This window comes from Rhopilema esculentum, chromosome 7 (assembly GCF_057945365.1).
Source record: "Rhopilema esculentum isolate cy_ngs chromosome 7, ASM5794536v1, whole genome shotgun sequence".
Taxonomy (NCBI): Eukaryota; Metazoa; Cnidaria; class Scyphozoa; order Rhizostomeae; family Rhizostomatidae; genus Rhopilema; species Rhopilema esculentum.
This window is the reverse complement of record NC_142821.1, coordinates 5,276,527-5,298,763: the sequence shown is the minus strand read 5'-3', so window position 1 is coordinate 5,298,763 and position 22,237 is coordinate 5,276,527. Positions and strand designations below refer to the sequence as shown.

At 34.4% G+C, this 22,237-nt stretch overlaps 1 protein-coding gene across 3 annotated transcripts in view; it reads left to right on the top strand.

Moving 5' to 3' along the window:
- The window catches only part of LOC135683047 (uncharacterized), a 37,554-nt gene that overhangs the window by 8,875 nt on the left and 6,442 nt on the right, over window positions 1-22,237 (top strand). Inside the window, exons 1-3 of one of the 3 annotated variants that reach the window (XM_089109227.1) lie at window positions 2,998-4,177; window positions 4,589-4,711; window positions 18,819-18,880. In XM_089109227.1, the coding sequence (XP_088965353.1) occupies window positions 4,700-4,711; window positions 18,819-18,880 (74 nt within the window). In that variant the 5' untranslated portion in view covers window positions 2,998-4,177; window positions 4,589-4,699. Of the gene's footprint in view, window positions 1-2,997; window positions 4,178-4,588; window positions 4,712-18,818; window positions 18,881-22,237 lie in introns of those variants that run through there. The other 2 variants (XM_089109226.1, XR_016143873.1) reach the window with 2 other exon arrangements.

Below are 22,237 nucleotides of genomic sequence, written 5' to 3'. Positions count from 1 at the left end.
TTTCAAACTGCCAATTTTCAAACAAAATTTAGTCATAGGCGTTCCCTTCGGATAAAATTGGCGTTTCCTGTTGGTAAAAGGGCGTCTTCTGGTGGTTAAAAGGGCGTGGCTTAAATGTTTTTGGTCTGTCCCCCCAGAGCTTAGTGGCTGGCGCCGCCATTGTATCCATGTTACGCTTTTCAGCTAGATGATTGTAAGCCACTTGTTCATCATATAAGTTGCTGGTCAACATACAATAATATGTTGATGGACGTATTGTATGCCAACATTTTCTGAGAACTTTTTGCGTTTCTTTCTAGTACTATTTTATATCAGCTTAAATATTCAGTTCAGATGCTACAACACAAAAGTTCAGTTATTTTGATCCCAGTATTAAGAAGTAGTAAGAATATTAAGCCGATGAATAATGAGTAAAGGGGATGCATGAAATCCTCAAACGTTTAATTTTCGTTGAACCCAAAACCATCTGCACCATCTGCTTCTTCTAAAACCCACGATGCTCTAATGATACCAAAGGTGACCAACGTTTGAGGTTCTGCTATACGCTAAATTCTGCTGCTAGAAAGATGCTTTTGTAAAATTATTGTAAAATTTTCAACTTTTAACGATATTTGTCCAAAATATCTGTTCATCTGATAAACTCAGTCAAACTCATACCAATCCATCAGAGGGGAAGAACAATTAAACAATTATCTTGTTGGAAATTTTCTGATCTTGTTTGAAATATTACATAGTTGTCCTCGTATTTGTCCTTGATACCTTTGTGAGGTAAGGTTTGTGAGGTAAAAGTGAATATAACGATCTCTGCCGTTGTTCTGAATCAGACTGGAAATCTATTTCAATTAGGTATTGTAATGTAAATGCCTATTTTAGAGAAGAGGACTAGAAAATCTTCAAGTAGTACCGTGCCATCGGAACGAAATTCATATTGCGGGGGGGGGGGTGCCCATTGTTTTCTTTCTCAATCATTATACTGTTATAAAGGAAACATACTGCAGTTTGACAATTATGACTACGGTTCCGACGGGCCTGCTGTAATGTAATTTTGAAAAAATGTTAAGAGTTTATCTCCTGTTAAATTTCAATATCAATGTCGTTATATTTTGCTCAAATTTATGAAAAATTAGATGGCTATTAGATTTTTGTCGGAAAATATAAATTTTTTGCCCCTCTTACGAATTTTCTTATCTACGCTACTGTTAATAATGACACTCTACCAGTCTAATGCATATTGATTTTAGCAAGGGATTTTTCCAATGGATCCAAAACAAAACTCAGAATGTACCGAATGGGTCAAACACTTGTTGCATTGGCAGTAGGGCTTTCAGTCTCATTAACTTTGCTAACAGAAAATGATATGCAAACCTAAGAAGGTTACGTTATGAAGATACTATCATTGTAGCACAAAATATCAAATGATATGAAAAATTTTGCATACTGTAGCAACTATTCTCTTGATACTGCCATTCTGGAAGCTGACATCACGACGATGAAATGATTTGATACGTCAATCGTTATTCGCAATTAACATGTTTAATATTGATCCTTCACAACATCGGAAACAGCAAAGGTCAATTTAGTTAGGAAGAGATGAACTCGTACCAATAGCAGTTGAATATCATCAGTACCTTGGGTAGTTAGTCTACTTTTCTACTTTTCTAGCACAGGAGGCAAAATGCCGAGAATCTCTCTAAGAAATCAAAATGAATAGGACTTACTCCCCTAATTTTTTCTAAAATGGTTCACAATGAATGATCATATGTAGCTAGAAACTTTTGGAAACATTTTTGACCCATACTTTTTATTTGTGTATATTCATTTCTGTAAAATGTATGGTTTGGATTCAAGAAATGATGTTCCTTAAAATTTGATAATTTTGAAAATGTTGACTAATGTATATTGTTGGCACAATTTAACAACATCATGAAAGCTGAAATAATGACAATATTTGGTTAGGAAATGAAAAAGTATCCAGAAGCAATCCAAATACATCGGCATAAGGCTTAGATTCTGTATAGAGAACACCTTGTAGAGATATGCAGGTCATATTGGAAAGCAGACTTTCCTCTGATGGTACTAAATGCTACATATTAACTTCCATTTTCATTTTCTTTGAATTTTGTGCAACACTAGAAGTTAGATAGAAAAGCAAATAAGAAACTTCAACTAGACAACGTCTCTATGCCAAGGCAACCCAATTTCAGGTCACTTTTTGGTAAATAACTTTAAAATACATTTCAAAAGCAAGTCGGATTTGCATGTAAAACCATGAAGCAGAATGACCTAGTTATTCATGTCAGTAAGCTACGAAGCAAAGCTACATAAGAATGAAGCACTTATCTAGCTGATTATCAAAGACACCTCCCTCGTGGATGGATTCAGCATTTTTTCTTTAAGTGGATATTGGGCGCGGATTCCCAGCTGTCTAGACATGTTTACCATTCTGAAAATACCACTCATAGTTAAGTTTTATTTTTACGGAAATGAATTTTATAATGTCAAGCAAATAACAGGTCAATTATGTTTTTCAAAAATCCCACCCTGTAATAAAGGGTGCTTGGTATGCTTGCAGAAGAAGTAAGCCAATTATAAGTTTGTAAAGTCCAAAGTTTCACAAGATTTGCTGTTAGTGAACATTTTTCAATTAATTAGACTACGTGTAAAACAATTTTCAAAATAACGAATTGGATTCAGCTTTTTCAAAAAATTGTGGTAAGCATCAATGGTATGCATCAGAGATAAAATATAAAAAGGTCAAACCAAAACGAACAGAAGAGTCTTTTTACCTTTTTATGGATAAAAGGAGAACAACATGTCTGTATAGCTTCCAAAATGCAATATTTCAAGTAAATTTCCGAAAATCCATTGTTTTCCACATTCAAGAAAAACTTTGCTTCGTTTATATGAGATTCTTTGAAATCTTGAGTCTAGAAAATTGCTGTATTAAAATGCTTCTTTAAAGTTTAAGAGTTTATGTTTATGGATACACGAGTTTTTTTTCTTGTAATTCTTGGTTTTTGTCTTTGCTGTAAAAATCACGCCAAGTCAGCTCGTATGTTTTTTATTTACTGGATGATTCATTTAAAATTTATAGATTTTTGGAAGGATTATTTGTTTCAAGCCCTACGCAAATTTAATGGACAATAATATTGAGAATCAAGACCACCTACTTTAAATATTGTTAAACTTTCTACAAAATAGTTCAAATTGATCTATCTGGAATGATTCAAGGAGGAGATTAAAACAATTAGATTATTGTTTCAATTAGATGGGGGAACTTAAAGCATAAATTACAGAATAAACCTTCTCCTTTACACAATTTTGAGATGACTTGAACAATAGAACTTTACAAGATGGCAAATTGCTTGCAAGTAGTTGCATACAACCTTTTTTGAAAACCCTCGGAGTCTAAATCTCCACATAATTTTTTTCTATCACAATAAAAACAAATACAGAAAGACTCCAGTTGATCATTGTTGAGATGGAGGCAAAAAACATAACGTTATCGAGTTGCCTCCACAAACCAACATTACAGATATTCCAAAACTTTGCATAATACGCTATAAATACACAATACAGAACAACACAGCACAATACAGCACAATCCACATAAATCTTCTGATGATTATAGATATAAACGAATCTATGTATCTAGTTGTGGATCGAAAGTGACGCCAGTTTGAAACTAGTGTTGTAGTACTTCAAACCGGGCTCTGAGGAGCAATAGCTGAAATTACATTTATTGCTTGCGTGTGCGAGAAAATCCAATCTTGCAGTGCGTAAATGCGTGAAAAGTAAAAAAATTGTGCTTGAATGCGTGAATTACAACTACTATAGGGAGGCCCCTACGAGTTAAGTGCAGAGTCGTTCATTTTGATAAGCATTCTGGGCAGGTCGGTGTTTTCTTGAATGATTTTCGACCTATATACTACATGCTATTAATTAACGTTTAGCGCTAACCGTGATACAGTATGACTGCTTTGTTCAAGATAAGTCTAGACAAATACGAACCCTAAATTGGGATATCTTCAAAGCCACGCCTCAGAATTGTTATTCAGTCTTATGAATGACAATCTATGTCACTAAGGTAATGTAATTAGCATGAATGACGAATGTAGCCTTCACCGATATTTTTTTTGTTATCATCTGCGGAAAGGTGGAAGGTGGTTACATAATTGTAAGTTGAGTTTTTCAACGTAGCAGTTCGTCTCTTGTTGAAAACTTCCTAAAAGCCTTTTTATAAAGCTGCCTTGAGGGCAAGGTTGATATTTTAGGTCTCTATCGAGAACTCCCATACTGGCTGAATATAGGAATGTTTTTATGAATTGATCAATTAAGCTTTAGAAACGTTACTGTGCTAATTGCACGAACAGCAAAAGTTTTTTGCCTGTTCATCTGCTTAAACAATCTTTGGTTAACATGACTTTTTCATCTAAAGCATTTAAGAAACAAATTCTGAATGACTGCTTTATTTAACAAGAATCCAGAAAGTCATGCGAAAGACTGAACTTGGAACTTTTCAACTTTGTTCTTATCAGATAATTTGTTTCTGTGCCATTTTAAATTACCAAAAATATTTTTTTTGTAGCCTCACAAAAAATGTTTTTGCAAACGAAGAGCTATGTATGGGACCGTGATTCTGAACTTTCAACAAATTTCAAGAAGGAAAAGGTCTAATTGAATCTTGACCACTGCAACAATGACAAGCAAGGTAATCAACTTTAGTTAAGAATATTTCAAGATAGAGGAAATTAAATTGTGACGAAATGTGATGACTGAATATCTGGCTTGCAGCTCCAATCATAAGAATTATAAATATCTTCATTGTTACAAAAAATTTTTGGATTGGCACCTACGTTTACATTACGTCAAAACACAAGTAGAGTTTTTTCATATGAGTAGAAGTCGGGGTGCTTTAGAATGATGCTGCCCTCAAGCATTTAAAAATATTTAAAATTTGATGGCTTATTTTCAATAAAAAACAATATAAGCGACACTGATTTTTTATAACTTCTACCGCAGTTGTTACCTGCGCTAAAAAGTGGCTAAGCTATTCATTAGATGCCTTAAGGCTATTTGCTCTGCAAGCAATCTCTAAAGCCTGATTTAAGCCTGATAAACACGAGACGAATTTTTCGAGCGAAGCGAATTTTTCGCCCCGAATTTTTTAGCTGCGAATTTTTCTCTCGAATTTGAAGTTCAATTTACACTAGCGAAATTTTTATGCGAATTCGCTGCGAATATTACAAAAGAATATAGCGACTGTCTGAAGAGTGCTCTTATCAGCAAGTTTAAAATTTTAAATTTATCAAAAAAGCGATACTGGATTAGAAAAATTTATTCAGGACGCCTTCAGATAGGGAAATCCATCTTTCGGTAAGAGAGGTTTACGTTTACATTTATAAGACCAGTATAGACAGGGAATTTTGCATAACATTCTAGCAAACTGGGTAACCGAAGTTTTTAAAGTTTAAATCATAAGAGTAAAGGCCACTTATCATTTTAAGCCCTGGGAACATTCTGGCAAATGACCGGAAGTTGCGTTTCCGGAAGCATAAAAAATGCACGGTCAGCAAAATTTCAACTTTCGAATTTTTCAAATCTGATGATACTATCGGAAAGAACATGCAAAACTGAGCAAAAGATTTAAAAAAAAGCAATGTGATCTGACCTATAAGCAAAAAGTTATGGCTTTGGAAACTTTTCGTCAGACGCATAGCAGTAGAATTGTTCATGTTATGATAATAGCATGAAGTTTTGTACAAGTACACAATCCGATATGCTGAATAAAATGAAGTTCATATCAAGCTTAAAAAAGCCCCCAAAAGCTATTTTTGGACTGGGGTACTGGTACCCAGTCCTCTTTCTGGTATAGCACTACAACCTCCTTAACATTGCAAGTTATAAAGCTGAAACTTTTTTTGGCGTTATTTGACGTGCTGGATAAAATGATATGCAAAAAAGCTTTAAAAATTTCACAAAAGCAATTTTTAAACTATGGTTCTTGTACCCAGTCCTATATTGGGTCTTGCACTGTAAGTTTGTAACTATTCAAGTTGTCTAACTGAAACTTGGTTTCCTGACGTAATCTGAAGTGCTAGATAAAGTGAAATGTAGACCTAGTTTTAAAACGTCACCAAAGGCTTTATTTAGACTGAGGTACTTATGAGGCATTACTGGCTATCGCACAGAAACTCTATGATTACGTAAGTTGCTATCGAAGCTTGCAAGAGCATGCGAGATCCTGTTAGTGCATCTGCTTAAAACTGTTGCTGTTGAGCAGGCCAATAAGCAGCCAGCAATTAAACGATTTGAAGAAATTCTTGCCTATTTTTTTTTATTTCTGGCATATTGGTAGAACGATGAAACTTTCAAGCCAGTTTTCGTCAATTTGAAATTCAAATGTTTGAATAATAATCTGAAATAAATCAACTTAGACAAAATTGTTCCGTTTAGCCGTTCCGTTTACACTGTACCGGTACGACCTTAATTTAATGGTAGAACAATGTTTAGAAGAAGCTGTATTTAGTCAACCGAGGCTTTTATTTTGCCGTCGAAGTCAACAATCTAAATTTTATTGAGAGCTAAAATGGAGCGGAAGGACGATAATAACTTTACTTGGACGAACGACAAGGTGGCTTTAATTTTCAGTGTTATTTTAGACTACAAAACTGCAAAGTCCAATCAAGGCTTGGACTGGGAAACAATACAAGCCTTTTCTGTGGTCGTCTTTTCTTCAGAATTTCCTTTTCTTCAGAATTTGATAACGTAGTTGCGCCATTATCAAAGCCTCGATTACCTGAAACAGCCATACAAAAGACCTCTTTGTGAACCCGTGACAATATGACAATATCGTCTCGGATAGGTGTTTATACTGTCCGGTTCAAAACGGAACCCTGACCGTACAAAATTCGTTCGCTTTCAAAGCAGGGTCAAAAACTGTTCCGGATAGCAGAGCAAGATCGTCCCGGTTTCACAGTGCTAGTACGGAAGGGCAAACAGTGTTTTGGTTTCAGATGGCCTACGTCTTTCCGCATTCTTTTTCTCAAACACTCTCGCCTTTAAAACGTCAATAAAATAGGTTGGTAATTATTCATAACTCAAACGTTAAATAAAAAATGTATGAGTTAACGATTGATCGAGATATAGGAGGTTCGAAAGTATTGAAAAAGGCTGAAAGTGAATGGATAATAGTTCGAGTAATTGGGAGTTTGACGGCCCCACGTCCAGGGACTGGTGGAAGGTTGTAGAAAAAAATTTGAAACTTGAGGAAGTTGAAGAAATCTTATTACCTTTATTTTGAAAATAAAGTCAGATACTGATTTTTATTGTAAAATTATGGCATTAACTCTTTTACTTTATATATGTAAATTATGAGACATGGTTTTTAATTGATAAAAGCATGTAACTTTACATCTGTCCCAAAAATTGTCTATAATTGAAAACAAGCTACAATTTTTTAAAATAATTTTTGAAGAAACAGAGTTGCAAGTATAGGGGATCAAGACTAGTTGAGTACCCTCAATTTTCTGACTGCGCCCATTCAAACTCATTAAATATGAGGTTTTATAGTAAAATTTACTTGGCTTGAGGGAGGTTGACAACAATTCTGTAATCTGAATTCGAGTTACCAGGATGATTCTGTAGTTGGGCAATTGAATTGTAAAGATTACGATAATTTTGCATAACTAAAGTTATAAAAATCACTAGATTTTTAGGTTTATTTTTTGTACCATGGTTACACTATAGAACAGCCTTACTTTCACTTTTACTGCTAGCCGAACTTGTTCTATTAACAATTTGATCGTTATTAGCATTTGGTCAAATCAATTTGGTTTAGGTTATAGTTTTCTATAGATTCTTTTCAACATAAGTTTAGGTTATATTTCCCAATGGCTCTTGGAATTAATTCTGCAATCGGCGTGGCCACTAAGATTCAGTCCGGGGCTCGGTTATTATGTGCCAGATATTACCGATGCCGAGTTTCGGTATTATATGGCAGTAATGCCAATAATCAGATCAGAAAAAATGCAGATATTTTGTAAAGCAAAGTGCACATAAGTCAGTATTGTTCCGACGATCGAAATCCCACAGCTTCATAGCCAGGGTTGGGGAAATGAATCATACATAACTGTGGTAGGGGAAGTGGGTTTCTATATCTGAGTTGCTAAAAATGAGGATCCATCTCAGGTTTTCAACTTGGTTTTATTGACGTGGATCTTATCAAAAAAGTTTTGGTTTGCTAATAAAATAAAACTTAATGAACATGCCTTTAAAAGGTTAATAATCGAAGATCCAACATGCAGCTTTAAAAGATCCCAAAAACGAACATTTAGAGGCACATTTAATTAAGGGAAGCGGAAAGAAAATGAGGGAAAGCGAAGGTTTGCCGTTAGAAAATGATTGCATTGTTAATCAAAACGATTATTATGACAGCCTATAATGGGGCAATTCACCATCCGTCACCCGTGGTCCAAATGCATACCTCCTCCCTGGACAAACACGTCAGAGCTGATAGCTGAAGTCGATTTCATAAGACCACCTATGATTCTTACTCACTGAAATGCAAGACAGAAAATATCTACGATAGCATAATAACTGTTGCTATTCAACCTACAAGAATGACATTCTGATGGCAATTAAAGTTAATTTAAACAAACTCTATCTTCTTAAATTTTGGAAAGATCATATGGAAACACCCAGCAAAGACCTACCTTTTTTATTTTCAATAGATCACGAGCATTTATCTAGTCAATTCAACTTATTGTTCTTCAAAATAAGTCCTTTGTTTTTTTAAAAAGAATTCCAAGCAAAGTTTGGAAGCAGCTTCTGGTGTCATAAAATTTATTGAATATAGAAGCACTTGACAAATATCAATTAGCAAACTATTACTTTACTTGTTATGTTATTATTTGTAATGTTTTGGTCATGGAATAACAAAGGAATGCAAACGAAAGTAGAACGTGTAGCTAATTGATTCCTAAATGAAAAGTGTGAATGTTATAGAGAATAAAGTCTATAACAGAAAACTGAACACTTTTTATAAAAAGCCTTGAAGAAGAGTGAGTTGCTAACCTGAGTAACCTATGATTATGTCAATCATTAGTTTGAGTGTATCATTTTTTAAGGACATTTCTTTGCTTTGTTAATCTGAGCTAGCAAGATTTGCTTTACACTATTTATGTAAAGGGTTGCCACTAAAATGCACAATTTAGTATAAAAGTATAGTTTGTAAGAATATTGCGACTAAACTGCTTAGATTTAACGATATATTAAGATGAAAGTCAGGCTCCTAATCTCAAAAGTTATTCCCGTTATTATATATTTGAATGTTTTAACAATACTGTCTATATTATAGATTGCGTGCGGTACAACATAATAGAAAATAACTATAAATTTCGAATAACGACGTTTCGAGCATACCTCGTTATCAAGTCAATGATTAAATGACAAAAAATATTTATTGAGTCTTTGGAAACCGCAGCTTGTTAATGAACTTGATAATAAGAACCGCGACGAATAAAAATGCATATTGTTGAAATAGTCGACAACTTCTTGTTAAAAATCAGCTAATTAGATACATACCTCGAATGCCGGATATGTCTAACTAACTGGTTTTTAACAAGAAGTTGTCGACTATTTCAAAAATTATTTAATGACTTGAAGGTACAACAAACTGAATAATTAATATCTTGCGACAAAATGATGATGAAAATAATGAAAACAGAGCATTGCATTGAGTGTCATTTTCAGTAAACCTGATCTTGCCCGATGACATCAACAATGCTATCATCATCCGCACTTTCCTTCTCGGGAACTACATTTTTCCTTGTGAACTTTACCTTCTTTGGCTATCTCCTCGGGCGCTTTGAATGGTGAATCATGCATGAGGGATTACTGGGGAAGCGGGATTATTTTCGAAGCTATGAAATAGAGGCGGGATTACTAGAGAAGCGGGAATAAAAGCGAAAATAAATCTTATAGATTAGATGCATATTGGTTGTCAGCATAACAATTCACATAAAGTGTTTAGATGTATCCAACCAACATTCAAAACTATAAATAATAGCAAAAATAATAAGGTCTAGAATTAGAATCATTTCATTCAACAGATAGTAAAAAAAATGAAATAAATTTGATTGATAGTAGTCATTAAAAGACACGTAGAAGCAAGTGAATTGTTAAAAGTATAGTAAAAATTATGGTTATCAATGAATGGTTTTTAAAAATTTGAAAAGCTTGTAAAATTTCCTAAGTCACGAAAAGCTAAAGCTATAGAAGGATGACAGTCAGCCAACAATCTGGAAAATTCGAAAAAATCCTAAAATCATGTAATAAAATATTTATCAAGAATTCAGAAGTACTTTCGAAATCTTTGCAAATGTGAGAAATGATAGAAGACTTCAGATAGTCAATTTTTAGTTAATAGTCAGGTTATAACTGCAAGTTTTTAATGCAATAATAGATGAGAAAATAGAAGCAATAATCAATTGGTTATAAAAGTAAGGTGATCAGTGTAATTGTAAGAGTTACAAGCATTTCTTGGAAAGTTATTAAAAGAAGACATTTGAACATCTGTTAATCACAAAAGTTAAAACAATAGGAAACTTAAGTTGCCAGGTAGCTATTGAAATGATATCAAAATAACCAGAAGCCCTCAATAAAATCTTATGGAGAAAAAAAAGTAATTATCAATTAATGGCAAACTATTGAGAATTTTATGTATACAGTTTGCCGAAAAGTTTTTCGTCAGACGCTAATCAGTGTTTAAAACATCAAAACATTGATCGAAAACTTCAGTTTACATATTAGTTTATAATCAAGAAGTTAGGAAATAGTTATAAACATTTCATTTAATATAATAGCCTATAGTTCTGATATAAATAGTTATATCAATTAATAACTATATAAGAAATAATCAAATAAAGGAATAAACACAGGGACAAATCAACGCCTTTAATGGAATCAAATCAAAGCATGTAATAGTCAATTAATCTAAAAATGTAGAGTGATCTAGATAATTGATAATCAAGAAATTATGTGGACTTTTTGATGAAAAAGTCAAAGAATTGAATGTAATTGTAAAAAATCCCAAAAAATTGTTGAATGGATTTTGAGTGACTGGTGAATGATTTTTGTTGTAATTAAATAGTAAAAAATGGATTAGGGAAAGTTTATTAAGAATGATAATTAACTTACAGGTAGTAGAAAATGAATCGTTGAACTATTATGGACTCGCATGTAGTAATGAACTAAGCAGATACAAGAAAATAATGTTAAAAAAAGAAAATAGCTATAGAAGAATCAGAAGTATCTTATTAGAGAGAATTCAAGATAATATGCAATTAATCAAAATATAGAAAAACACAAAAAATCAATTCAAGTTTTTTTCAACTTTTGAAAAGCATATCACTTTACGATCGTGATATATTTGCTAATGAAGAAGTCAAATCAATTTGATAATTCTGATCAAATGGAACTTTTTTTGTTTGAATTTTCTTCGTTTCTAATCCCAGCTTCTATGTTACTTTTCCAATAACCTACGTCGTCTCGTCTCTCCCTGGCTATTGATAACGTTGTAGCAATTCTCAAATTTTTTGGTATGGTCTGAATTTTAATAGCTAACACAAGGCAACAATCAACTAGAAAATATAAAGGCTCCAGTTGATTAGGAGTCAGCATTAGCTTGCACAGAGAGTGCTTTTTAGACTGCACCAAATCAGCATATCAATAATTACAAAAAAAATCTTATTTTCGGTGATGATTTTAAAATTTTCCGCCTTTATGGGTAAAAATTATAAATTTTGACTTAATATCAAATATTAAATAGATTAAATAGAATGTGAAGTATTAGAATAATATGAGCTTATCAGGAATATATATTCCAAAACTCCCGAATATTATTAATTTAGCTTTTTTTGCCTAATTCTGAACCTTATACATGAATGTATTCACTTTTTTACTGTTGTACTTAGTTCATAGTAACTAGTTTTTATAAATCTTAACTCGGGAACACCGCAGGATGCCACTAATCCTAAGGACGTCAAGCCAAAGAACACATAAAAAAGTTTTCTTAAGGCAGGACTAAAACTTGCAATCAGGTGAGGTTTAAGGCAATTTTTAAACATGAAATAGATATCAGAGCTCGTTTTAAGTCTTGATGAATGTTTTTGAGCTAGATGGGAAGAATTAATCCAAAAAATAATCAACTTTGTTTGAATGAAAAACAATGCCAATGAATTTTCTTTTCGGATGATATGAACTGAGTGGCTTGTTCTTCCGTAAACGTTTGCAAAGAGCACTTCAAAATAACAGAAACAAGATAAAAAAGTTTAAGGTAAATCTCCAGAGAAACCCAGGGTTATTAGATTCAAATTCAATTGAAATAGCGAAGGTTGCTATAAATTAAAAAACTCGACCTAAGAATATACTTACGAATCTTCAATAACTCTGCTAAGATCCCAATATAAAGCACTTTGAAAAGATAGATTTGCTCGAGAAAAGTAGGATTAAAAAATGAAATAAACAGCTTTGAAATACTGGAAAAAATAAGTCAAGTAAGACAATCGCAAAGGCAGCGAATGGAATAAGGATCACACTGCCCTTAAAACGTAGTAAATGTTTCTGATAGAGTAATAAATATACTAGATTACGTGCGGTACAATATAATGCTATATTTACGAATCAATGTAAGTAAATTGTACCAGGAAATCTTTTTTTAAAATACCTTGATTGATTGAAGAATTGGCTGGTTATTCGAAACCAAAGCATGGTATCACAACAAGGATGGGTATCGTAATAGCTTGGAAGAATGGGAACGAGCTTGACGTCATGACGTGTCAGTGTACATTATTGTTTGAATAATTTCCTACAACCTAGAATCATTATACCATCACTACTTTAAGCCAGTTTTTATGTGCTTTCTTTGCTTCTCTAATTCTCTAGAAATATTTTCTTGAATAAATAACGAGGTGTCGGGCGTAGCCCGTGATTGACTTGATAACGGGCTACGCCCGAAACGTCGTTATTTATTTAAAGAAAAAGTAAATTTCCTGGTACAATTTACTTTAATTGATTCGTTATGATAGAGCAACTTATCCAATTGTAAGTTCTCTTATATTGTAACATAGGTACAGTGGCGTACCCAGGGCTGCAGGAGTGGGGGATTTTGGGGCGCAGGCCCTAGAAAACTTTTTAGGACCACGCCCTTGAAACATTCACAAATGCGAGGAAACGCCCTTTTTGCAAAATTTTCCCCCGTTATTTGATTCATGTTAGCTACAGTAAATAGCAAAGTATTTTACAATTGTTATTGAAACAAACATACAGTATACCACCCCCGTGAGTTTTCCATCATTTTTGGACAAATCAATAACATCAAGTTAAATCAAAAATGTATTTTATAGGTATCGAGGTATTCAATTTCTTTGTTTCGCAGTCAGGAGATATACCCTACCTAACTAAACACGTCATATTTCGCCAAATTCTTAGTTGTACAGGCTGCATACCGTAGAAGCTCTATTAAGCCCTCCTCCTCTCTTTTAAGCCCCCTCTCTGTTAAGCCCCCCTTTACCAAGCAAAAATTTAAAATTATACCTTCCTCTGTAGCCCCCAATGTTAAAAAGGGAATTATGTGCATTTAGTGGGCCTCGTAACGGCTATGCTGACGATCAGATCGTGTGCATTAAATAAGGCCCATGTAAAGATTTACTTGTGTGCCTTAGTCAGTCGAAATTTGTTTAGAAGCTGTCCCAATGGTTACCCTGGTGATTTTGAGGAAGATGAGAACATTATAATTGAAAAGAAACTTTTGAAGCTGCTAGCAAAGCTTTTTGTGAAAATTGGTATGTTTTCATAGCAAAAAAATGCATAAGGGCATATTTATAACATTTTTTACATTGATTTATTAATACGTCCTCCTCTCTAATAAACCCACTTCTCTTTTAAGCTTCTCTCTAGGACTGAAACAATAAATAAGCCTCCCTCCCCTAGGCTTAATAGAGCTTTTACGGTAGTTATTAAGTTTTAGTGCGATGTCCGACAGTCGACTGGGTATAAGCACCTCAATCTGAATTAAGCTTTTGGTGAAGATTTAAAACTCAGTCTGCCTCTCATTTTATCCATCACGTCAAATAACGCCAGCCAATAGCGCCATTTTTCATGCCTCCGAAAAAACGTGATTTCCGGCCATTTGCCATGTTGCTAGATGGCTAAAGCAAACATTTTTAACATACTAAAAGCCTTTTCGTCTGAACCTCGTCAGAATAAGGGCCAGAAAGAACAAGATGGGGAGTAACTACCAATTTTTGGATCGAATTTTCCATCTTGTTCTTTTGGATCCTTATTCTGACGTTATATGCTCTCAAGATTTTCAGACGAAAAAGATTTGAGTATCTTTAAAATTTTTGCTTTTTTCAAAGCCATTTTCAATACAAGATATGTTTTTTGCAAGATTTTCAAAAAATCTTGCAGAATTTGTTGATCAAAATTTCGTCTTTAATAAATTTTACAATAACAATGATCGGGAAACTAAACAGTTAATCTAAATATCGCTCAACTTAAAGGTAAAGCAACACTTTTTATGGAAATGTACTTTGGACAGGAGGTCAATTGATGATTGTAATCAATTTTAGTTTTGTTCGAAGATTAGTTCGAAGATTAGTTGAAAGCTGGAGACGAAAGCTGGAGTTGAAAGCTGGAGAAGATTAGTTTATTTCAATATGTTGATATATCTAGTTTCTATTCCGTGTTTTTCGAGTGCCTTGAAAGCTGCTTTGTGTTAAAGGGAGTCGAATCCCTTCTCATACTCAATAAAAGCCATATAAACTGGAATGTTGAAATCATTAGTTTTTCGAAGATTTGTACTACTGAATGTAGATGGTCAATGGTAGAGAATCCTTTTCTATAGGCAGCTTGTTCATGTGGTTGTTGCTCGTATAATGTTCTATATAGCCAGTATTTCAGAATTTGCATAACAAATTTGTATATTTAAGAGAGTAGGCTTATGGGTCTGTAGTTTGCAAGGTCTTTCTTGTCTCCATTTTCGAAAATTATCGCAATGATTGCATTTTCCCACTCTCATGGTAATTGTTCTTTTAAAAGTACTTTGTTGAATCGGTCCTTGAGTTTCGTCTTTGCTGCATTACTCCTGCATTTTCATTACTATTTGATCTTCTCCATCAGCTTTGTTGTTTTTCATACTATTCATTGCTTTTTCAATTTCACTGTCTAGGATAGGTGGCACTTCCTGTGATTCGATCTTGATGAAGTTTTCAGCAGTGTCTTTTATAAAGTTCTCATAGAACTCTGTGCATCTTTAAATGATTCTTTCTCTATCAGCAATTGATTGTTCCATCTTACTTACGATTGTTCCATCCAACAATGGTATCAGTGTTTAGTGACCTGATTTATTCATTATTTTACATAGACCTTTTCCTGATTCTTTGGGATTTTTCACTTCATATTGTTGTGTTTTCTAAGATCCTCTCTCATTTTCTTTCTGATGGTTTTGCACGTCGATTTGAGAAACGTCGGTCTTTGCTTGACATTACTCTTTGCTTGACATTACTCTTCGTTTCTTCAGAAGTTCTTTTGAATCTGCTTTTAATTTGTCATTCTTTTTCCTTTTGTCTTTTCCAGCAACCTCGAGTGCGCACTTTTTTATGGTTTCAATTGAGTTGAATCTCATCTATCCCTCCTTCATCAGACAGTGCCTCTATCCGGCTTTGTAGCTTTAGTTGAAACTCATCTTCTTTTTGCATAAGTGCTTGTATGTTAACTTTGGTTGTTTTTGGTCTTATCATATTGAACAATTCAAATTTAACATTCAGCTTGATAACACACCTCACCATTCTCTAGTCCCTACCTATGTTTACTTGTTGTATTACTTCTACATTTTGGACTATGTTTTTGTTTGTCAGTATCTAGTCAATTTCATTCTTAGTTTTTCCATTTAGGCTCTTTGATGTCCATCTTTTTGTTTTCCTTTTTCTTAACGTAGCTATCTTAAGGTTTTTTGATTTAGCAAACTGTACAAATCTCGTTCCGCTTTCATTACTTGTTCCGAAACCAAATTGTCTGACACTAATTCCACCATTCTACAGATGTTAACCAACTTTTGCATTGAAGTCACCCAATACGATCTAATGACTTTAATTCTTGTCAATTGTTCTTGCAATGTCATCATACAATTCTTCAACTTCACCATCTGCGTGGCTGGATGCATATACTTGTGCCAATTGTAGTTGGTACTTGTTATTCACTTTCAGTGTGAGTGACGCTACCCTATTGCTCTCATTTTCGTATTGGACAACTCGGTCTTTGATCATTTTATTGACTAGAAAACCAACGCTTCCAATAGAACTTTCATCTCATATTGTATACAGCACATACCCACTTGCTAGTTGCTCTAGTTGCTCTCCTTTTCCTCTTGTTTCTGCAAGTCCAGTGATATCCCATTTGTGGTTTGCTAGTTCTTGCTCAAGTTCTTCATCTCTTTCTTGATCTTTCAAAGTTACCACATTGTAAGTGCAGATGTAAAGGAGGTGTGTTGAGGAGACCGGAGATTCTTAGCCCCCTCTGCCTTTGGGCCTCCGGGGACTGACACCATCTCTAACCTTTCGTAAAATAATACCTTATGTCTGCAAGGCAACTGGTGGATTTGAATCCAGAGTTTCCTTCTCTTTGCCTTTGCCTGACGAGGCATACCCTGCAAGGCAGCAGGGGGATTTGGAAATCAGAGCAATTTTCTCCTATCACCTTGTCCTGGCTGGGCTAGGTACCACGGGAAGTACCACAGAAGACGGACGACCAGTTCTATCAGTAGGGAGGTGTCCTTTGGCCAAAAGAGCTCTTTCTGGGGTCTGGTGCTACCTCTCCGTCTTCTGTTAAGCAGTTAAGTGTCATACCCCAGGACATTTTCCATACTCCAAATTAATAAACAGGTCTTTGATATCTGCCGGCATCACTTTTTCTAACCATTTTGATTATACAGTAAACTTCCTGTATGAAAATTTCTATGTGCAAATACTGTATATTCGAAAATCTCTACTTAAGAAAAGATCCACGAAATTTGATATACGAGTAATTCCATTGAACTTTTGAATTGCCTTATAGCGTAGACTCTCGATATGTTTTTTTAAAACTCAATCTTTTGTGAAAAGTGAAGCCAAATAATTCTTCTGGTAATAACAATGATAATACCAATAATAGCACCATTTTTACTGTTAGTTTGACAATAGTGTGAACACTAATAACACTAACATGAAGCAATTTGAGAGATTGCATTATGGAAGTCACTGACTGCGAGCGTTACAGGCGCATTGCTTTTTGAAATACCAATCTTTTATTGGCTTAATTTCAAGAACTTTGAATTGACTTGCAAATCTTTGGACCCAAGAAGCTGATAGATTTTATACCATAACTTGTAATTTTACCCTTTGGAACAGATCGAGTATCCATTTTTCGAAGATTATAGCTATTGGGTTTTGGGGTGAAAGTAGTCTTTCATGAAGGCTGGATTCAAGTTGTGTAAAGTTTTTAACCTTTTTGTGCTAGCAGCCAAATGGAGTGAATGTGAATTGTAGTAGATTTAGCCTTGACTAGAAGTTTAGACTACGATGAACAGGGCCCCCGCCATGGATTTTAAAGTGGGGGGGGGGGAGCTAAAAATAGAATAATTTTCCTAAAAAATTAGAAATTTCCATTTTACTAATTATGAAATGTTGTGAAAAACGCAAATTGTCTAAGAGAATTTTGGTTATCTCTCGAATGTTATAACAAGGAAAGTGGTCCAGAAGTCTATATGGCACAGCCAGAAATCTGATAATGGAAACTATTTCTATTACGGTAACACAACTCGCTCAAAGAAGATTTACTGCATGCTCGCAAGTTGACACAGCCATAAAAAGTAATGTAAAAAACAATGGTTTTATAGGCATAGAAGGTAAAAACTAAAAAACCAATGTACAAATAAAAGTGTAAAATCCAAAATGGAAAAATGAGAAAAAAGGAGATAAAGAGTAGTCACTACCACCTGGTTACAGCCTCAAACTCAGATGGGGGGTGGTTGTGTGTGCCCTTTTCATTTTTAATTCAATTACCCTTTTAATTTTTAATTGCGTCATTTTTTTGCCAAGCAAAAAAGTCCGGGGGGGCTATAGCCCCCCAGCCCCCCCCCCCCCCTTTGGCGGAGGCCCTGCGATGAAGTGTAGTCTGATAGGGCTAATCGTAGGGCCTCTTGTTTACTTTCTCGAGTTTCTTTTGGCTTGCATTACTGCAGAATAACCAGATGAGGGGGCAGTAATTAAAGTGACAAAGAATAAATGAATTAACAATCACCACTCTTTCTTTGCTACCCATGAATCGAGCTAGTCTTTTGATTTCATTTAGCTGATAAGCACCAATTTTGCAGACTTAATCAATATGCGAGTCAAATTTTAGTTGTTCATCGATTTGAATTCCAAGTAGAATTACTTCGCTATTCACAATTATTTTGTAACCATCATTTATAGAAAATTCAATGGTTCAAGCATTGAGGCACTGGCACTCCTTGATTAAGTGGCCTCCATGAACTAAAATATCCACTGACTTTCACCATTTGTTTTCTGTCAGTGAGGTAACTCTGTGAAAGTTTGAGTGAATTTATACCGACTCCATAAGCAGCTAGTTTTGCAATAAGTAGAATTATGGGGAGGCTGTCAAAGGCTTTGGATAAATCTATAAGTACAGCTGCAGTGTGTTTCTTAGCTTCTAGACTAGTTTTACAATCCTTTATCAATCTTAATAAAGCATGCTGGGATAAAAAATGTTTTCTGTAGGCACATAAAAAGTCAGAGAAGTTCACATTGAGTCATGAAGACAGAGAATTCAAATCTGCCAGGTACCATTTCAAATTTTACTTCCGGTCACGTGACAAGGCAAAATTTCATTTTTCGGACAGAAAAAATTAAAAGTCATTTTTGTAAGTCTGAGGCAACCATTGGCAAAAGCATCAGAAGAGATGAAAAAGTCTATAAACACCAATCCTGTGACATTTATATTTTAAGAGATATGGACCGTTAAACTTTCGATGATGACGTCACCAAATATTTAACTTTGCCAAATTCCTAATGCGTAAAAAAAAACTTTTTGTTTAAAATTTATATACATATTTCAAAGCTCAAAGTCACTAAAAGAATCATCTGTTGTATCATCAAAAGAATCAAGCCAGGCCCAGGCACTACGTTGGTCAGACACGGATGTATTTGACCAGACGGAAATGGAGGGGAGTACCACTTTAGGGCGGAGAAATTTTGACTATCAGTTTCGAGTTCTTTATCAACTGGGGATTTTAATTGTGATGGTACTGGGGATTTGCTGCTGTTTTGGGGGGTAAGATGGGGGTTAAATCAGAAAAATTTCCTGCTTATCCTCTGCAAAAGAGAAACGTGGCTGGAATGACGTTTTTTACAAAAAAACCTGGTCTTAGCAGTGGAATATGAAGGATAGTTCATCTTTTTTGGTAGAAATACGTTTAAAGTAATAAAATGAGCTTTAAGCTTTAATATGTCACGTGACGTCTATTTACCCCGATGGCCTTATATGGATATCTTATTAAAAATGGGCAAAGCAGAATCATCCTTTGACATCGAAAATTCATTAGAAGGGACTGTTGTGGTACTCAAATTATAAAAAAGGACTTTTTGTCGTTTTTGTCAACCTACATTGATAGTATTGATTGGTCTTAAAGAGTGTTACTATGCTCATACAGATAAGATAAACGTGGAATCTTACTGAGGAAATCAAGAGCTAGAGCTACGATTATTATGAATGACGAAAATTTAGCAACAAATTATAATTTTAATAGGACTTAATGTACTTAATTGTCCTTCTTGACTCGTTAGGGTAAAAACTTATCTTTTTAAGTCAGCAACTGAAATAGCTTGCATTTTTTCTTCTGCATACAGTGGGCGGATTATTGTAGAATTAAACTCATCTGCGACATAGTTACCAAATTATACTTTACAGAACGTTTTGACAGATTCGTGTCTAACAGGCGCGCAACTACAGGGGGGTTCTGGGGGTCCAGTTCCCTGCCCTGTTCATAAAGTTATGAACAGAGACCAAAATACAGAGGTTTGATGGGGAGAGAGCCAATGAACATGTGGCCATATTTCTGCCAATTCGTAACAAACTTGCCTGGTTTTGCAGATTTAGAGGTATTTCATGATGCTCTTTCAAGTTATGGGATCCAAATTAAAAAATTCTAAAAATACATTTTTGTGACGTCATCACTTTAGAACTCTATATCATCGAGACCTGAATGGCATGTCTAGATAAAGGTGTCTTCAATATAGTTACCAAGTTTAGCTTTTTCTGATAAATAAGAACATGTAATTTATTAATGCACTGAACAAAGGAGCCCCTTAAACTGATCCTTGAGGAAGATCAAAATCAATTTCTCTCCAGTTGCAGAGTTAATTGTATATTTTCACTATTTGTTATATATTTGATTGAAGGCTCTGGATGAGCTACAGTGCATTAGACTAAGTTTATATGCATTGCAATGGAAAGGTCATTGTGTATACTATCAAACTCTTCTGACAGATCCATAAATATTGCCCATACAAAATCCTCCTTTTCCAATGTTGAATAAAACGTGTTTTGTATTGTAACTGCAAAAAGATAAATTCAAAAAATTGCTCGTAAACAATCCTTTAAAATGCTTCTGATGCTGCAGGATGGAGGCTTTTCGACCTGAAGACCTTTTTTCTTAATAATGTCGTCATTCTTAAACAAAGCAGAAAATTCAGCCATCTTCAGATCGTGGCCTCTCCTTAATTTGCACATCTTCAGATCATTTGGGAATTTTTTGCCTCGAAAAATTTCTGTAAATGGAAACCCTTTCCGAACCGGGCTTTTTGAGCTGCTAGAAGACTAAGGGGCTCATTCAGAACCCCCCCCCCCTCTAGCATTATTGATGTTGAAAAATATGCTGAAAAAATCACCATAGACATAGCAAAGGCTATGATGTATCATTTTTAAAAAAAGATGTCCAAAAATAGATATGACGTCACAATTATTCAAGACATAATGACAAGTGTACACCAAAAATACAGAAAAACATCCATTTTGATATTTAAATCATTTCTAAGATTGATTCATGAAACCAAATTATGTTAATCGAGGAACTGTTAGAAGGTCAAACTTTTGGCAAATATAAGATGGCGGGCAGACGGACTAAAAATCTTGTTTTTCTGAACAATGACACAAGCAGCACAAATAGAGCATTTCTCGATATACTAACAAGGAAATCTGTTCAAAGATATAAGCTTATATACTTTATGGGTCTTACATCCCCAGGCTAGATGTCCATAGCGTATTGATAAGAGAATTTATCTATTTTTTCTGTTGAAAACTTTTTGGAGAAATTCTATGCAGAAACGCTACTAACTAATTGCTGGTTGTTTCTTAAAAATGACGTCATAGTCAAAATCACGTTAACTTTTGTGCATCGATAACTTTATTGCATCGTTTTAAGTTTTATCATACAGATACAAGCTGTTATATATTCCTAGTGTAGCTCTTATTTACAGTAGCATGGAAAGACACGATCGATGCTGTCAGTGGCGTCGCCAGCTCGAAAAAGCTGGGGTGTACAAAAACAAATTTTCTCGGCCACGCCCTTCAGACTCTTGGAAAGTCCTTGTTTTATTTTTTTTATCTATTTTGAAATATTAGGAAAAGCAACATTTTCAAGCAGCATTTTTCGTAACGGTGGCTTTTTTTGCCAGTGCAAAAAACAACCTTACAACGACAATAAGTGATTGCACACAACGCATTGCCTAACTTAGTGACATTTTATGTATTGGATTTCCTTTAAAGAAAAATGAGAAAGATTGGCGGCTGTATTCATTTTTTGAGATGAATACAGCCACCAATATTGCTAGGATTAATTTTGAATCACACGTAGACTGTTTGTTGCTTCCTTTTTAGTGTTTATATAAGCCACCCAAAGTTTTCAATTATTTTACCAAAAAATTCAATCAGTGTTTTTGGAATGTTTCGTTCAATCGATCATTTCTGGATTTTGTTTGAAAATAATGGTATTACTTACTGTTTTCCAGAAAATATTTATCCTTGTTTTTGCGCAAAATCCCAACACATAAGTTCCATTTTCTTGTATAAGAAAGCCAATTTCTTGTATTAAAATCGTTAAAATCTAAAAAAGCTTGTTTGTCTATGTGTTAAATGTGGT